Source organism: Bufo gargarizans, chromosome 6 (genome assembly GCF_014858855.1).
Source record: "Bufo gargarizans isolate SCDJY-AF-19 chromosome 6, ASM1485885v1, whole genome shotgun sequence".
Lineage (NCBI taxonomy): Eukaryota > Metazoa > Chordata > Amphibia > Anura > Bufonidae > Bufo > Bufo gargarizans.
The window spans coordinates 256,567,953-256,588,030 of NC_058085.1; the positions used below are offsets into that span (position 1 = coordinate 256,567,953).

General features: G+C 42.3%; 1 protein-coding gene across 5 annotated transcripts in view; it reads left to right on the forward strand.

The window, feature by feature from the left end:
- Positions 1-20,078, forward strand: part of EYA2 (EYA transcriptional coactivator and phosphatase 2) — a 118,348-nt gene that overhangs the window by 84,278 nt on the left and 13,992 nt on the right. For all 5 annotated transcript variants that reach the window (XM_044296880.1, XM_044296885.1, XM_044296881.1 and 2 more), the window contains 4 exons: positions 5,014-5,081; positions 5,264-5,441; positions 5,654-5,796; positions 10,279-10,362. In XM_044296880.1, coding sequence (XP_044152815.1) covers positions 5,014-5,081; positions 5,264-5,441; positions 5,654-5,796; positions 10,279-10,362 — 473 coding nt within the window. The remainder of the gene's footprint in view (positions 1-5,013; positions 5,082-5,263; positions 5,442-5,653; positions 5,797-10,278; positions 10,363-20,078) is intronic.

Below are 20,078 nucleotides of genomic sequence, written 5' to 3' on the forward strand. Positions count from 1 at the left end.
GCAGAATCATGCTTTGGGGCTGTTTTTCTTCAGCTGGAACTGGGGCCTTAGTTAAGCTAGAGCAGGCATGTCCAAACTGCGGCCCTCCAGCTGTTGAAAAACTACAACTCCCAGCATGCCCTAATAGCTGTAAGCTACCCAGGCATGCTGGGAGTTGTAGTTTTGCAACAGCTGGAGGGCCGCAGTTTGGACATGCCTGAGCTAGAGGGAATTATGAACAGTTTCATATACCAGTCAATATTGGCACAAAACCTTCAGGCTTCTGCTAGAAAGCTGAACATGAAGAGGAACTTCATCTTTCAGCATGACAACAACCCAAAGCATACATCCAAATCAACAAAGGAATGGCTTCACCAGAAGAAGATTAAAGTTTTGGAATGGCCCAGCCAGAGCCCAGACCTGAATCTGCTTGATAATCTGTGGGGTGATCTGAAGAGGGCTGTGCACAGGAGATGCCCTCACAATCTGACAGATTTGGAATGTTTTTGCAAAGAAGAGTCAAAATGAGCCATGCTGATAGACTCATACCCAAGAAAACTGAGTACTGTAATAAAATCAAAAGGTGCTTTAACAAAGTATTAGTTTAAGGGTGTGTATTTTTATATTTTTTCTTCCCTCTACCTAAAAGATTTCAGTTTGTTTTTCAATTGAGTTGTACAGTTTATAGGTCACATTAAAGGTGGAAAAAGTTATGGTATGATTTATTTTTGTCTCATTTTTTTTACATCACAGAAACCTGACATTTTAACAGGGGTGTGTAGACTTTTTATATCCACTGTATATTGTGGGTACTCGCTCTGGTAGAGAGGATTAGCGGATGCAGTATAGAGGCAACAACAAGTTCTTTGAATCAAACAGTTCAGTGTTTTATTCACACTTTAGGCAAGTGAAAAAACAAGCTGTCATATTCAAACAAAAAGTTACCTTGAGGAGTTGGTGGTAATTCACGCCAAACAGGTAGCAAGCCTTCATCCAGACACAAGGCTCCCAGATCCTAACACAGAGACATGGCTTCTGAGCCCAGCTGCCTATTTAAGGACAACCAGATGCTGCCAAAACCCGGAACGGCATTTAAAATCTGGTTTGGTATTTGACCTCACCTGACTGTAAATCAGCCCAACAGCACATGCTGGGAGGAAAATACCTGTTTTCCCAGACCCAGACCAAACCTCTCACTGTGTCACAATATTCATAAAGCCACAGTACTATATATACTCCTAGAGCCCCAGTACCATATATATTCATACAGTCTGCTATTCCTAGAGCTCCAGTAATATATATATATATATATATATATATATATATATATTCATATGACCCCCAGTACCGTATATACTCATAGAACCCCATTACCATATATATATACAATGAATTTGGAAAGTCTTCAGACCCTTTCATTTATTTCATATTTTGTTGCCTTCTGCTAAAAGATGAAAAATGACCATTTTCCCCCATTAATCTGCACTCAATCTCCCATAATGAGAAAGTGAAAACAGAATGTTCAAAAGCTTACTAATTTATTGAAAAGGAAAGACTAAAATATTGCATTGACATAGGTATTCACACCCTGTCCTCAGGACTTAGTTGAAGTCCCTTTGGCAGAGAGTACAGCCTCCAGTCTTCTTGGGTATGATGCCACAAGGTTTGAAAACCTGGATTTGGGGATTTTCTGACATTCATCTATCCAGATTGGATGGGGACCGCATATTTTAAAGCTCCAGTTCCATATATACTTATAGAATTCTAGTACTGTATATATTTTCCTAGAACTCCAGTGCTGTATATACTTGTAGACATCCATTATTGTGTATACTCCTAGAGCTCTGATACAGTATATACTTGTAGAGCTTCACTGCCATATATTTATAGAGCTCCAATACCATATATATTCATAGTGCTCCAGTACTGTATATTTTCTTACAGCTCTAGTACAGTACATATTCATAGAAGTACATTACCTTATATACTTGTAGAGTTACAGCACTATATATACTTTTAATGCTCCAGTACTTTATACATTTGTAGAGCCCTATTTTCTTATATACTTGTAGAGCTCCAGCATTGTATATACAGACAAAGCTTCATTATCTTATATACTTGTAGAGCTCCAGCATTGTATATACAGACAGAGCTTCATTATCTTATATACTTGTAGAGCTCCATTACCATATATACTGATAGAGCTTCAGTACTTTATACATTTGTAGAGCCCCATTTTATTAATACAGTATACTCGTAGAGCGCCAGATGCGTGTACATTTGTAGAGCCCCATTTTATTATATACTTGTAGAGCTCTATTATCTTCTATACTCGTAGAGCTCCAGTACCTTATAAATTTGTAGAGCCCCATTTTATTAATACAGTATACTCGTAGAGCGCCAGATGCGTGTACATTTGTAGAGCCCCATTTTATTATATACTTGTAGAGCTCTATTATCTTCTATACTCGTAGAGCTCCAGTACCTTATACATTTGTAGAGCCCCATTTTTCTACTTGTAGAGCTCCAGTACTTTATACATTTGTAGAGCCCCTTTTCCTTATTTACTTGTGCAGCTCCACTACTGTATATACTCATAGAGCTCCAGTATGATAAATACTTGTAGAGCTCCAGTTCTGTATATGCTCACAGAGCTCCATTATCTTATATACTTGTAGAGCTCCAGTTCTGTATATACACACAGAGCTCCATTATCTTATATACTTGTAGAGCTCTGTTACCATATATACTTGTAGAGCTCCAGTACCTTATACCGTACCATATATAGCGGTATGTTTGTAACGACTGCATGCAGCATGTACTGACCTATGATTAACCACATGTAATCTCCCGGATTTTGGGGCTGACAGTAACATGTTACACACACTGTTTTGTATGGAAGGACATGTATGCAGCCGTGTGCTGGGAGCAGGCCGGAAGATAAATTACCCGCTTTGTTACTCCTATTATATTGAGGCACAGCCCAGTCAGAACGACATGTAGAGGGGAAGCAGCCTGCTCCTATCTGTCATTACCAGGGTGGAAACCGTCCAGAATCACACAGCATCTTAACAGAATGTACTCCGTGCTGAGCGCCTGTCTCCAGGGGCTGCCGTTATCGTCACACGGGCAATCACTGAAATCTCTGTTCTTTTCATTAATTAGAAACACAATTCTTAAAACTGACTCTGTGCTTCTGACGTGTCACACATTTTTGGCCACTGGTTGTGCAGAAACACCAGCGGATAGAAGCTCCTGGGTACAGTTATCATGCTTGGTGCTGATTCACACATGGTATACTACTACTTTTACTGCTAAAAACCGGCCTCCGCAGTGGAGAGGTTGTCAAAGCCCTGCCCCCTGTTACTGACATCACTGAATATGATGTAATATGATGACATCATGATCAGGCATCCGTTAAATCCATACATCTTATATTACAGTAACAGCTATTCTATGTATTACTGCCGACAACCAGCCTCTGTATCGTGACTTAGAGGTTGTCACAGTCCCTCCCCCTATTACTGACATCACTGAATAAGATGTAATATAATGACATCATGATCAGACTTACATGGAGCACATACACCTTATGTTATAGCAACAGTTATTCCATCTATTACTTCAGACAACCAGCCTCTGTTTCATGACTAAGAGGTTGTCACAGCCCTGGCCCCCATTACTGACATCACAATATAGTATGATAGTAATGTGATCAGACGTCCATGATATCCACTCAGCTTATACTATTCTTCCTTCCGACACCCAGCTTCTATATCATGACTGACTGAGAAGTTGTCGGCTATAACTGAATATAATGGTAATAAATTATATTGCGATCAGATGTTCCGCGTATTTATCTATATATGTGCTGACCTCGCTATGTGCAGACATTCTGAGTAAAACCCTTTTACTTCTTCTCCCTGTGAAGTAAATAAATCTCGGCATTGCCTGTGCTGAATGACGGATTTATTACTGAATACGGGGCTGATTTCTTCTGCCAAGCACAAATACTGGTAATTGCACAGAGCGGTGCAGTTCCTGCCAGCATCATAAAACCATAGAGAAGCACATTATCACCAGCCCGGGGGACAATGGGGCTTTTATAAGACTCATTGTCTGGGGCAAAGTGTAATAGATGCCCCCATAATGAGCGTCCTCTCCTGCATTTCTCTCTGCTTTACTGAGGCTACAAATGGCAGCAGAGCCTCATGGCTGTGGGTGAGATCTGTGGCTGCCCTTGGCTGCCAGCGTTTGTTCAGCTGTTCATTCCCCAGCTAATCCAGCATCTCGAATGAAAGTAAACACGATTTTAGGGGAAAAGAGGCAAAGAAAAGACACGGTCCAGTAAGAATGTCTCTAGGATGGGTTATTGTCTCCTGGGAGCATCATATCTCCGAGCTGGGATCTATATCCATTGGTATAGTAGTAGGAGAACGGATCACAAATGATTACTTTACAAAATACGAAGCAAATTCACCCTAAATCATCTGGCACCTCGACTCAAATCATGGTTATCTGCAGATTCCATTGACCAGTGCATTGTCTCTCTGCTCCCCAACCCATATCATGTGCAGGTCATCTCAGCTTCAGATGGTCTCCCTTTTCCTCCTTGTGCTCTGTTGGGTCCTGTCTAGGAGAATCTTAAAAGTGAAGTCACCTCCAGTTCCAGGCTAATCATGCTTTGAAGTTGCAGCAGGCGGATCCCTGCGGAGCTAGAGACAGTAACCAGTAGGTGGTGCAAAATGTAATTCAGATATAATGGGATGTGTGCCCCAGATCCTCCGCTATCCTGAAGAATCCCATAATCCCTTCCTCCGCTCACTATGTTCATGTGAAGATAACCAGCTACTAGAATATAAGATCAACATAATGTACATTGGATTATGGTTTTATTATTGTAAGAGATTTCATTTTTCATGTACAAGACACAGTGAGAATGATGGGAGTTATTCATGCAGTTTTTATATAAACGTTGGGCAGTGTGGTAATTATCTGCAGTGAATCATGTAAGATTGTGTTGTTCTCCTCCAGGTCCTTCAGGACTCTACCAGGGGGCCAATGGTTTGACTAACGCCAGCACCTTCAGTGGTCTACATCAGGTGAGGGGCAGACAGTAGTCAATTTACTTTATAACCAGTCATGTTTTTCTGATCAGAACTGTAATTTTAAGCTTGCGAAAACAAATCTCGAATTTAGCCATTCACCCAATGCATCCAAATTGAGCAGGCAAAACAATCCATAATCCCTAATGTGAAACTTTATTCTTTCAATTTCATTTAAGGAATATTCATCATATCCCGGCTTTAGTCAAGGACAATACGCACAGTACTATAGCACATCCTACAACTCCCCATATGTTCCCAGTAACAACATCAGTCCAAGCACCATCCCCACCACCACCTACTCCCTACAGGAAACATCTCACCACATCTCCAACCAGAGCTCAGAGTCACTGTCAGGTGAGTACATGGTTACATGTAGGCGTGTGTTGTATTATAGATCATTGTGCAATGAGATATTCAAGACAGAATTCATCAAGTACACTTCGACGTTTTCACCAGTCTGTGGTATTAGACATGCTCCTGTCTTACTGCATTCTTAAGAAAGACCTCAGTATAGAGATGTCCACATTTGTAAACTGTATTTACCCTGTCCCATTACTTCTTTGCAGGAGATTATAACACTCACAATGGTCCCTCCACACCAATAAAAGATTCTGAAACTGACCGGCAACACAGAGGCTCTGACGTGAAGTTACGAGGAAGGTCCAAACGAAACAACGACCCTTCCCCTGCGGTAGACAATGAGATTGAGGTAGGTAATGCAGGATGTGCAACCATGTGCGGCCTCATCTAGAATATGCAGTCCAGTTCTGGGCACCAGTACATAGAAAGGACGCACTGCAGCTGGAAAAAGTACAGAGGAGAGGGGCATGGAGGGTCTTAGTTATGAAGAAAGATTAAAAGAATTGAATTTATTTAGTCTTGAGAAGAGACGTCTAAGAGGGGACATGATTAACCTATACAAGTATATTAATGGGCCATACAAAAAAATATGGCAAAAAGCTGTTCCATGTAAAATGTGCTCAAAAGACAAGGGGGCACTGCCTCCGACTGAAGAAGAAAAAGTTCAGTCTCCAGAAGTGTCAAAGCTTCTTTACTGTAAGAACTGTGAATTTGTGGAATAGACTTCCTCAGGAGGTGGTCACAGCAGGAACAGTACAGGACAGTTTCACAGTGAACAGTTTCAAAAAGGGTTTAGACTAATTTTTTTAAGTAAAAAACATTAATGATTATGAAAATGTGTAGAAATCTGAGTCTCACTTCCTTTTGGGATTCGCGTCCCCACCTATCCCTTGGTTGAACTTGATGGACGTATGTCTTTATTCAACCGTATTAACTATGTAACTATGTGACAACGATCAAATGCATATGTGAACAGTCCCATCCACAAATTCCATAAGGATCTACCTGAACACATCTGACTCTGACAAGTTTAGGGCTTGTTACAATGTGTCAGAGCGTAATGCACATCATTGTCAGACATGATCAGTCTCTGGATGTAGAGTGTTCACAAGCAGAGATTTTGAAAATAATGAGAAACAAAAACATAAAGCAAATTAGAAAGCTGCATAATTTTTCAGTATTCGATTATTAAAGTTTTGTTTATATCCAGAAAAGCTATGAAAGTGAGATAAAAAGTAAACCAAGTACAGATGCAACAAAGAACATCGTTTTCCTCCTTGAGCATTATCCTATATTTTGATCCATGACCCCCCCCCCCCCCCTTCCCCCTATTACAGGTTGTATGAAATCAGATTGTAATGACTCTTCCTGGTCTTACATAAATTAGCTAACAGGCTTCCTTCCTGCAAGTTATTTCTCCAAGTGCAGATGAGAGTACTGATGGGTCCTTCAAGGAGCAGATTCTGAGTGGGCATTTTTCTGCCAGCGAAAACAGTTGTAAGCTTGTAATAGACTGGTGCCAAAGCCTGCCAGATGTTCAGGATTAGAAGGGATGCAAAGCAATGTCAGTAATGTACAATAACAATTAATGGGTTGTGATTTACTGACTTTGTATTGGAATGTCTGGCAAGTTCAGCAGGGGAAGACAGAGGCTCCATCTCCTGCGCGATCCCCCTTCTTATCCACTATAGACTTGGACTGACGTTAGATCTAGATGACTCTGTGATTAGATTTCCTTGTCATAACTTTACTATCTATGTAAATTAGAACCTCAAAGATCGAGTATCTAAAGCCAGTGTGAATGATGGTTTGGGTTTAGAATGGTTAGCAGCCTGTAAGATCTACAGGATATCAGCAGATGACACAATGTGCTTTCTTATAGTAATACTTAGTGGGTTGTTCCCAGATTGGAACCATGGCCATTAGCCAGCGCAGAAAGCAACTGCAAACAGCATGTGTGTGTCTGTGTGTCTATCCTTGGTGTTCAGATTGTGATAGGTAACTGGTTTGCCAGTGGACTAATGGAAAATGGTCATGCATAGTAGACGAGTCCTTTTACTATGGACTGTAGAGGAAGGTCTGATAGGTTAGGGGCATGTGTAGTGGATGAGTCCTTTACTATAGACCGTAGAAGAAGGTCTGATTGGTTAGGGTCATGTGCAGTGGACGAGTCCTTTACTATAGACTGTAGAGGAAGGTCTGATGGGTTAGGGTCATTCATAGTGGACGAGTCCTTTACTATAGACAGTAGAGGAAGGTCTGATAGGTTAGGGGCATGTGTAGTGGATGCGTCCTTTACTATAGACCGTAGAAGAAGGTCTGATTGGTTAGGGTCATGCGCAGTGGACGAGTCCTTTACTATAGACTGTAGAGGAAGGTCTGATGGGTTAGGGTCATTCATAGTGGATGAGTCCTTTACTATAGACAGTAGAGGAAGGTCTGATAGGTTAGGGGCATGTGTAGTGGATGCGTCCTTTACTATAGACCGTAGAAGAAGGTCTGATTGGTTAGGGTCATGCGCAGTGGACGAGTCCTTTACTATAGACTGTAGAGGAAGGTCTGATGGGTTAGGGTCATGCATAGTGGACGGGTCCTTTACTATAGACTGTAGAGGAAGGTCTGATGGGTTAGGGTCATGCATAGTGGACGGGTCCAATACTATAGACTGTAGAGGAAGGTCTGATGGGTTAGGGACTACCCTTTGTTCAGCATCAAAGACCAGACAACAGGCAATGACAAAATTCAACCACATGAAGATAACCAGTAAGCTCCTATTTATGAGTGAGCGTGGCAAGTCCCAAAGTGGCGGCGCCACCATGGGAGCTTCCTTACTAGTGCACTTTACTGCCTCTGTTGTAGCTGCAGTTGTTCAATTATTCCAAGACTTTCCTCCAGACCTACTAACCGGGATGCAGCGCAATCTATCAGCTTCAGAGACAATAGAGAGTGGAGCGAGGTAGTTTGTCATTGCATCAGACTAATCCCATTTCCTCTAATGCCTTTTCCACATGGCTATTTAGCTTTTTTCTGTAGGACAAAACTTTGAAACTAGCTTACCGAAAAATTGGCTGCCTCACAAAGGATTCTTGTATCTAAATACATTATGTCTTGAAAAGCCCTGAATGAATTTAAATAAATGTCCTGTAGTGAGTTTGGCAGCAAATGTGAAGACGGCAGGAAAAAAATATATATTTTTTTACCTGTGGACATATGATCTATGCAACTACAGGCCCGTTAACCACATACATGCCAGAGTTCTCCTACCATCCCGTGGTCTGGTCCCTCACAACATATTGTTTAATCAGACATCATGACAGATGTAGATGGGCGCTGGTTGGATGGTGCTGGCTGTGCCTGGTGGGAGGATTAATGGCCTATTAGTCTCACACATAGATGGTCAGACAGGACAGTTTTAGCTTGGACAATACTGATGTGACTTTGTCAAGCTATAGCTGACTGTATGTATTGTAAGTCAGGTCGTGTCACAGGTCCACAGTGAATATTCAGAACGTATTGCTGAGGTTTTGCATAATTCCCCTTATAACGACTGCACCTAATATGACCTATATATAAAAGTAATGTGGATTCCTCAGCCGGCCAACACAAGAAGCTTCTGCCAGGACTTCAGATAGAGGAGGGGACAAGATGCAGGGATACACTGTGATCTCCCCCAGGGTGAATCCAGCAGATGATACAGTGCTGCACGTACATCTAATCTCCACTTATCGTGGGAACTTGTGTGGTGCGCCGCTGCCCGTATCAATCTCATCTGCTTGTTTCTATATCCTGACACAACTTAGTAGAATCCAGGGAGAAATCCAGACGGAAGGAATCCTTATTTATGGTCCTGAGCTTCAAAGATGGGCCATTCCTGAGTCAGTTTTCCAATATATCTGTACTTTCTCTTTAATCCAGCCAAGGGATGCAATTCTATCAATAAGTGGCACTACAATGTCAGGGGCGGGGTGTAGTCCTTAAACAGTCCAGCAGTCTGTTTGTAGCATATGCCTGGGAGCTGGAAGCTTGTAACCCATAAAACATGCTATAGAGCCCAGAGCCTTAAATGTGCATTATGTCCACAGTCGTATATATCCAGCACAATCCCCTTGTAATGGCTGCTTAACTATCCAGAATTAATGTTCCCTTCTTTCTCAGAGGCTGGTGTTTGGAACTGTCTCCTCCTGTATCCTGGGTTGGTTGCTCTCTGCTGCTCTATGCTGCTGCTTTTCTCGCTCTCTCTCTCCTCACTAAACTGAGCAACAGCATCACTAGAGGGATGGGTGGAGTAGCCCCTACTATCCCCATACGCGGCCTGTTAACCCCATATGCAGCCATCACTGGAGAAAACAATGAAACTACATAATAGTTACCGTTTTAACCCCTTTTTGCAGTATACCACTAGGTCACAGCTTCAGAAAAGAGGTGTCTTATTGGTTGTTAATGTCAGGGCTGCAGCTAAGTACTTGTATTCTTATAACACTATGTGCTGTTAATGGGGTCTTTTGACTCTTACACACAAGGCCCCTGGTGTGACCGCATGCTCTTTCTGCACCTTCTATAGATCCGCCACTGATATAGATCTATGATGGTTTACAAATATTAATAATGTAAAAGAAAGTAAAGAATTCAGTAATGAGTCTGCTGAGTAGTTTTATTTTTGGTGCTATTCCCTGGTCATCCATGCACACTGGTGAGGTGCGAGGCTGATGATTGTTCAGTGTGATGTAGGACATTCAGTGACAATGCAGCATCAGTGGGCTCTGCTTTATTGGCCTTATACAATGGACATGTTCTGCCCTGTAATAAAATGTGCTCCTCTTTCTTGTCACAGCGCGTCTTCGTGTGGGATTTGGATGAGACGATTATCATCTTCCACTCATTACTTACTGGAACATTCGCCACCAGATATGGCAAGGTAAGAGCAGGTTATGTGTCATCCACAGAGTGCAGGTCATTATTATCATCCCTATAGTTATATCCCGATCAGAAATTCCCAGTAATTAGAGGTCCTTGAATGGTTCTCACCTGTCAAGTGTCAAACTATATGCAGCTGTTTCTTTATTGTATTTGTTTCTAGGAAAGCTGAATAAATACTAGTATGGAGACTATCATCTAGATTTTCTAGTGTCCTGATTGGCAAAACTGCCTGGTGACACCATGGTGGGCAATGTTCACATGCAACATCTAAATTCAATATCTGTACAGCAGACACTGGATCCACTGGATTTTCAACTGGGTATTTATGCACTCAGCAAGTGATCCAATATAACATACTGCTTCCTTTAGAAAGTGAAATGTAACAGGCAGCAGCTTTATGGGGGATGGGAACATACAGTATATCGGGAATTCGGAAAGTCTTCAGACCCTTTCACTTTTTTCACATTTTGTTATGTTGTGCTAAAATAAAAATGTTAACCCATTTATTACCCACAATGAGAAAGTGAATTTTAGAAATTTTTGCTAATTTATTAAAAAGGAAAAACAAAAATTTTGCATGGACATAAGTATTCAGATCCTTTACTATGACACTTTAGCACTTGATTCCTCCCATTTCTCTTTGAGATGTTTCTCAAAGAAGTCCACCTGTGGTAAATTCAGTTGATTGGACATGATTTGGAAAGACATAGCCCTGTTTTGTATAATGTCTTACAGTTGGCAATGCATAGCAGAGCAAAAACTAAGCCTGTAGAGCTCTGTGGAGGCACAGAATAAATTCTGCTGCGCTGAAAGTTCCCAAGAGCACAGTGACCTCCTTAATCCTTAAAGGGAAGAAGATTGGGACAACCAGGACTCTTCGTAGAGCTGGGCACCCCACCAAACTGAGTAATTGGGGAGAAGAGCTTTGGTAAGAGAAAGAACCAAGAATGCAATGGTCACTCTGGCTGAGCTCCAAAGATCCTTTTTGCAGATGGGAGAAACTTCCAGAAGGTTAACCATCGATGCAGCACTCCACCAATCTGGGCCAGAGTGCCCAGAAAGAAGACTTTCCTCAGTAAATGACACATGAAAGTTTGCAACAAAAAAAAGTACCCAAAGGACTCTCAGACTGTGAGAAACAAGATTCTCTGGTCTGATCAAACCAAGATTGAACTTTTTGGTCTCAATTCTGAGTGTCATCTTTGGAGGAAATGAGGCACTGCCCAATTCCATCCCTACAGTGAAGCATGGAGGTGGCAGAATCATGCTGTGGGAATGTTTTTCTCAAAGAAGTCACAGGTCAGGGTGGAGGGAAAGACAGAGACAGATCAGGGTGGAGGGAAACATAAATGGAGCAAAGTACAGAGATCCAGAGTGCTCTGGACCTCAGCCTGGCCTGAAAATTTGCCTTCCAACAAGACAACAGCTCTACGCACAAAGCCAAGACAACACAGGAATGGCTGAGGAACAACTCTGTGAATGTCCTCGAGTGGCCCAGCCAGAGCCCTGACCCAGACATCTCTGGACACAGTCCCCATCCAACCTGACAGAGCTTGAGAGAGTATCTTCAGATAAGAATGGCAGAAAATCACCAAATGCAGGTGTGCAACCTTGCGGCATCATACCCAAGAAGACTAGAGGCTGTAATTTCTGCCAAAGGGGCTTCAACTAAGTCCTGAGTAAAGGATCTGAATACTTATGCCAATGCAAGGTTTTTAATTTTTCCTTTTCAATAAATTTGCAAAGATTTTGAACACTCGGTTTTCACTTATGGGGTATTGAGTGCAGATTAATGGGGGGGAACGATTTTTTTTTATATTTATTTTATCACCGCAACATACTGTAACAACATAACAAATTGTAAAAAAAAATTAAAGGGTCTGAAGACTTTCCAAATGCACTGCATATTGCTCTAAAAACACACATGGATATGTACCCACATCACACCCATTTCTGCAGGTTTAGCCGTTTCGTGCCAGCCGCATGTAAGTCGAGTGCATAAAATCTGACGACTTCCTATTTTAACAGCTTCCAATTAATCCTGCTTAGCAGCTCAGTAGGAGGGGAGCACGTCTGCTCTCATCATCGCAAGCCATCAATTAAAACACTAATGGAGCCGTTTCACTGCTCGTAAGAGCCGCACGGATCTATTTATAGACTGAGGAGAAGTCACAATGTACTAACACTTCATTAATGTGCGCAAGGTGCCGGCAGCGCAAATAAAACCTGCCCTGGGGTCTAGGAGGAGGCTCTTCACCTTAGGCCCTGGATCAGATTTCCAGTAAGAACTATATGTAAGATATCACCAGTTTAAGAGCATTTTCCCCAAAATCTGAAAATCTCAAGGAGTGAATAAAAGTTCTTGAGTTGACCTCAGGGTATCCCTACTCTCTGTACATAGACCCCAACACCCAGCTTGTTACAGTATAGCAGCGATCTCCTTTCTGATGATCACTGTAGCTGTGTGAGAAGGACTAAGGGCCCATTTAAATGGGCAGATAATGTAAGTGGGTGTTGATCAACAATATGGCATTCAATCGACGCTTAGTGCATTTACATCCAATAAAAGAACTATCATTAGTATAATCATTTGTCCCCATACAGTTTGCATTTACGTGGGAAATGTGCTGTCCACTTGCAATTTATTTATTTATTTATTTTTGCTATTGTCTGTCACCTGATCGCTGGCCATATTTCCATGGGGCAATGGTCGGGAACAAAGGTTTGTGCTATTATCATCCCATCCAAACAATGATTATGTACTCGTACTACACTCCCTTATGAAAATTTCCAACTAGCAACACAAAAGGGGCAGCTATAAAAAATAAAACAACTTTAATTTGGTTTGTATCTAAAAAACTAACAAAATGCACAATAAATACAAAAATAGAAAGTCTTACTAGTATGTTGATAATTTTATTGGCACTTGAATACCGGACTGGTTTGGGTGATGCCGATGACAGGGAAGGTGAGATATTACAATATGTAAATCCTGTTCCTACCTTGCCCTGTCAGGTCTATAATGCCCTAATAGCCTCCTAAATATGGAGTCATCGCCCTGACAAGAGCAGCCCCGTCTGGAACCTTGCCCTATTGCCAATCCCTAAAAAACCCTATTAGGGGGAGTTGGTATCTGTCAATATTCTCCCTAATCCAAGCAACAACCCAAAAAAAAAATTTAAAAGATATGTAAAAAAAAAGTGTAAAAAAAATGGTCCAATGCGTTTTGTGTTGATGGATTCCCCCAGACTCATCAGGGGACAAGGAGCCAAAATTGAAAAAATAATCTGTAAAAGAAATTAGCAAAAAAAGATGCGTAGTTATCACCACAGTCTGGTGTCACTTATACACCGAAAGAGGGCCTGTAGATCGCCCTACTACCTCTAAAGCCCCTTGCAGACGAGCGTTCCTCCCACAGCGAGTCCGCATCGCAGCACCCGTCCTGACTTCCCAGCACTGACGGGATTCACATAGCATTATATTGATTTATGATGCTATGTAACCCTTACAGTTCTGGAATGTATTGGATAACACTGGCAGCATTATGCTAGTATTATCCAATACATTCTAGCACTGTATGGGTTACATAGCATCATAAATCAATATAATGCTTTGTGACCCCTGGAAGCTGTGTTGCGGACTCGCTGCGGGAGTATGGCAGTATGACTAGTTCACATGTGTCTATCATCCCATGTAAAAGGGCCTTACACCAAGATAGATGCAAAGAAGATAGACATATTGCTGTCACTATATAATCATAAATGAGAAGGATCTTTTCTGGGGGGTTCACGTGAAGAATATTGGGGGTCGCTTGTCTGTCTCTTGGTATGTATTATATCACTCTGAGATGGGGCTCCTGTGTCATCTCAACCAAGAACTAACACAGGCTAATATACTTAGGGACGTGTTTATTTTCCTGCTCGCAGGTTCCTCCTGCGTTTATTTACCTTGACTTATCCTAGCCTGCCGAGTACCTGGGGACACTAGGGGCTGGAAGAGTCTGATCTTAACTCCTCAGAGAGCTTACCCACTCACAAGATTAGGACAATCTAGGGAGGAAGTTTTGCTTCTACAAGATTGACTATGGAGGAAATAAAATGAGATTTGCACAACTAATAACCCACCAATTATCACTACTGAGAAATTCACCTACACAAAGTTACAGCTGAAAGTGTGAGATCAGTAAGATGTGGACATTGAGTTTATTCCCTTGTCGATGAAATCTGTTCCCCCCCCCCCCCCCTTTGCTAATTTTTTTAATTTTACAGTGTCACATTCAACCAATCTCAGCTTTCCTTCCCTCCCTCCTTCCTTCATTCCCTCTTTCTCTCTCTTTCCCGCTCTGTCCTCCTCTTTCTTTCTCATTCTTTGCCCCTTCCTTCTTTCCATTCTTCTCTTTTCATTTCTCTCTCCCTTTTACCTTCTTTCTTCCTTCCTTTCCCCATTCCGCCTTATTTCTCCCTCTTTCTCTCTCCTCCTCTCTCCTCCTCTTTTATGTCTTCCTTCCTTTGCTCTCTTTCTCTTGACTTCTCTGTATTTCTACCTTCCTTTCTTCTTCTTTCTCTCTCCTCCTTTCTCTATTTCTGCCTCTTGGTCTTCCTTTGTTCCTTCCCTCTCTTTCTTTATCTTGACTTCTCTTTATTTCTCCCTTCCTTCCTTTGCACTCTCTCGACTTCCCTTCAGTTCTCCCTCCCTTCTTCCTTTCTTTTTTTCTCCCTTCTTTATCCATTCCTTATCCTTTCCTCCCTCCTCACTCTCTCCTCCTCTTTCTGTCTCTTGGTCTTCCTTCCTTTCTATGCTCTCTTTCCTTCTCTTGACTTCTCTTCATTTCTCACTTCCTTTCCTTGCTTTCTTGACTTTTTATCAGTTCTTTCTCCCTTCCTTTTTTCCTCCCTTTGTTATACGTTCCTCCCTTCCTTATCCGTTCCTTATCCATTCCTCATTCCTAAATCTCTTCTCCTCTCATTCTCTCTACTTCTGTCTCTGATAGTAATTTGTACTGTAGTTAGTGACAGACATGCATGTGATGGTTGGGAAGGAGGTTCTTCCCCTGTTTAGTACAAAATTCAGTGGATGTAGATAGTTTCCCTATGAAAGGCTCTAGTGACGCCATTATTGAAGCCTTAATTATACCATGCCAAGAGAAGCACTTAGCCAGACTCTTGGCCGTCCCGTCCTCCCCGCTTACTCACAGTACCTTTCAATTATATTCCACGGGGCTCTTAAGATTAATAAGTGTGATTTAAATGTCGGCTTGAGAGCACACAGCAAATTGCTGATTTGGAGAGCCGGGCGGCTTTTGTGCTTTATAAATAGAGTGTTGGTCACGGATAAGAGTGCAGCCCCCACCCCTCCCGGCATACCTGGATCATTCCCCCGGGCATTAAATAGCAGGTTACACATCCTAAACCTCTTCATTACTTTATGGGCTTTGGAGAAGAAATAATAGGCGCTGGCTTGGCAAGTTCTACTCTAACATTCTCAGGGGATCTAAGCTTCTATCATCCCTGCTCAGGGACAAAAGGGCAGCGAAGGCCAGGATTGCTAAGCAGCGATTTATCTCCCTTATATACAATCTATTCAGATTTTAAAAAAATCACAGCAGCTGTAAATGTGGCGCACAGGACCACAGGGGAGAGGATGGGAGTGGTGGCGGCGGCAATCAAGGTGGTTGTAATCCTCATGGTTGCTAAACCTGCCCTAGCGCATCCCTTGGGCTGCACGTGCAGTGAATGGAGGGGTGCAACCCTTGTTCCCCTCAGGGCATTACCTGGGGACCCCTGCCTGGTGGTGGCTAGGGTGACTATATATGTTAGTAGTATGGATAGTGGGGTACAAGGCAGGAGAACAGGAGTCCAGGTCAGATAAGGAGCCCTATGACCAGGCTGGCTATAGGGGTCCAGGTCAGATAAGGAACCCTATGACCAGGCTGGCTATAGGGGTCCAGGTCAGATAGGCTTGGTTGTAGTAAAAATAGAGTCTCTCTTTTACTGATTTAATATTTGGTGCAAATACAAGCATTAAACGCAGTTCTCAACTATATCACAGAGAAGACGTTTTTCCAAAGGCTGTATATAGGATGGTTATGATAGTGTTCATCCCTGAGTCACTTTCTGTAGATACATGCAATCTTCCTAAATGACCAAAGGGGTTCAATATTTCTCTGCAATGTGCAATTGTGGGCTGCAGTCCTACATCAGATGGCCAGTCTCAGTGTGGCAGGAGTCAGAAGCAATAAACCCCAAGCCAGGTGCAGTGAAGTCTAAAGCCATAAACATGCATTGCAATACCTTTCACTGACTTTGTCCAAACATTGTCCTTTTATGGTTCTCAACCTTCTGCAAAAATTCTATGCTTCTTTCCCTTAGATTTTGCAAAGTTGCTTTTCTGGCAGCTTTTCGCGCACTGGGATGGTGTCTCCACAGAGAATAATAATTTTCTCCTTGTTCAGCTTGTCCGGCTTACACACCAGTAGCAATGTACATATACTCTCTCTGGGCCTTCTTGCCAACAACTACTCTCTAGCCAGAGGTAAGTGGGGCCAGCCCACCACCCGGCACCTATTACTAAGAACTGCTAGTTAACCATTTCCTTCCTATACTCAGCCTTTTGAGATACATAGTGCATAGATAAGCTACTTCAACCATTTGTACCACTAAAAGTGTATAGTTAGCATATCCGTAAATATTTCAACAAACTTAGAAGTGCATTAACCCATTAGCAGTGAACCAGTGGGTCACTGCCGGAATGTCACTTATAAAGCAGTAGAACACTTTACTGCCCTTTAGTTCTTCTACTCAGAAAGGCATGTTAAAAAAAAATTGTCAACCACTGCATGGTCGTTACGCCTGCTTTATAAATGTACCCCTTCCTTCTCACCTTTTGGCCGCTGTCAGTGCTTGAAAAAGATGAGATTCATATCATTTTCCCAATGTATGCTCAGTCGGATTCAGGTCAGGTGATTGACTTGGCCATTGCATAACATTTCGCTTCTTTCCCTTAAAAAACTCATTGATTGCTTCTGCAGTATGCTTTGGGTCATTGTCCATCTGCACTGTGAAGCGCCGTCCAATGAGTTCTAAAGCATTTGGCTGAATATGAGCAGATAATATTGCCCGAAACACTTCAGAATTCATCCTGCTGCTTTTGTCAGCAGTCACATCATCAATAAATACAAGAAAACCAGTTCCATTGGCAGCCTTCACTGATGCTTAGGATCATGAGCAGTTCCTTTCCTTCTCCATACCCTTCTCTTCCCATCACTCTGATACAAGTTGATCTTGGTCTCATCTGTCCATAGGATGTTATTCCAGAACTGTGAAGGCTTTATTAGATGGCAAACTGTAATCTGGCCTTCCTGTTTTTGAGGCTCACCAATGGTTTACATCTTGTGGTGAACCCTCTGTATTCACTCTGGTGAAGTCTTCTCTTGATTGTTGACTTTGACACACATACACCTACCTCCTGGAGAGTGTTTTTGATCTGGCCAACTGTTGTGAAGGGTGTTTTCTTCACCAGGGAAAGAATTCTTCGGTCTTCCACCACAGTTGTTTTCCGTGGTCTTCCGGGTCTTTTGGTGTTGCTGAGCTCACTGGTGTGTTCCTTCTTTTTAAGAATATTCCAAACAGTTGTTTTGGCCACGCCTAATATTTTTGCTATCTCTCTGATGGGTTTGTTTTGTTTTTTCAGCCTAATGATGGCTTGCTTCACTGATAGTGACAACTCTTTGGATCTCATCTTGAGAGTTTACAGCAACAAATTCCAAATGCAAATAGCACACTTGAAATGAACTCTGGACCTCTTATCTGCTCATTGTAATTGGGATAATGAGGGAATAACACACACCTGGCCATGGAACAGCTGAGAAGCCAATTGTCCCATTACTTTTGGTCCCTTAACAAGTGGGAGGCACATATGCAAACTTCAAATCCATTCTGGTGGTGTATAGAGCCAAAAATGTTAGAATTGTGTCGATGTCCCAATATTTATGGACCTGACTGTACATTGTCAACCTATTCTGCAACACTGTAGAGAGATTGTCACCTTTCACATCAGTCCCTGTTCTAGGGAGCTTACAATCTTATTTCACAATCTATTTACACTTGCATTGTTTTTGGACAGATTGTATTGGAATTTGCAGATTTTTGTGTGTTACTTCTTGTCTAGGATGTGAATGAATAAAACCTGATGATTGTGTTCCCACGCCTGTCACTGCTGCCATTCTTTGTGTGCTCACTTCTTATCTCTGGAGAGGATGGAAAACATTGCAGTTAATCCTTTCATCATGAGCTGTTACCTGAGCACAGGAGAACAATAGGATTGACACCTCCGCCATTAACCTCTTCATGAACACACTGCTTCCTAGAGGTGCCAGAATCATGCAGGGCTTGTGTCCTTATTTCAGAGTGTGCCGTCAGATTTCATTTATGCCTTTATTGTTCACATACTGGACATATATACTGATCTGCGGCTAAAGACAGAGGTATAGAGGCAGCAGGGTGTGAATATTTACATTTCTCTACCTTTTTATATATAATCATAAAATAACTTTCAGAGCTCCTGTACTGTAGATCCCAGCCATGGATGTAGCATTATTACCCTCCAATAATTGCAGGATCTGTAGCATTTCTCTATCTAGTAGGGACCCATAGCTGGTCATCCTGAGCCCCCCTACTTCATATTTTTATTTATTTATTTAATGCACTTATATAGCGCTACTATATTCCGCAGCGCTTTACAGACATTAGCATCCAACTGTCCCCAAACACAGGGAGAACATACAAACTCCATGCAGATGTTGTACTTGGTCAGATTTGAATCTAGATCCCCAGTGCTGCTAGGTACCAGTACTAACCACTGAGCCACCGTGATGCCCAGTGTCCAGATCTACAAATACACAATAATATATGGAACAACAGTGAACACTGATACCTAAGTGAAATAGGAGAAAGCAGGCGATATCACACAAGATGCCAAATCTCAGGGTCCCAGATTTATTTTAATGAGAAAAACCCTTCCTATAATTGAAGGGGGTATATATATCTTGGTAGGGATGCTACTGGTAAGTCAGATATATTCTATATGACCGTGGACGGAGCAGTCTATAACTGTGATGGCTAACCTCCGGCACTCCAGCTGTGGTAAAACTATAACTCTCAAGATGCACACTTGCTTGGCGGTTCTCAGTATTCCATAGACATGAATGGAGCATGATGGGAGTTGTAGTTTTACCACAGCTGGAGTGACGGATGCTAGCCATCGCTGGTCTATAATATCAGCACTGCAGACGAGTACGTAGATTATAGAGCTCTGCGTCCATGTAAAAGACTGATATCACCCTGATCCATTCATTACATTTACTTTTCCTCCTTATTGCCCTCATTGTACCAAAGTGCCGTTGGAGGAGCCACAAGTGGTTCTTTACACTGCAAGAATGCCACGGGCCGCGACTTGTTCCCTCGCCGCTGCTGCACTAAAGTATTCTCCTGGACGGCCGCCAGCCCTAAAAGTCAAACATTACCTGCCAGAGTGCATTAGCCGGGTGTCAGTGATGTCCCAGGGCTCGCCGTCCCATAAATATCCAGTGAAATTATCTCTTGGCAACAGGCTGGCGGCCCCGCGCTCCACACATGTCACTCAACTTTATGTGTGCATGTGTTTTAATGGGCAGCGCAACGGCAAAATGCTCTGAACTCAATCAAAAAGCACTTCTCC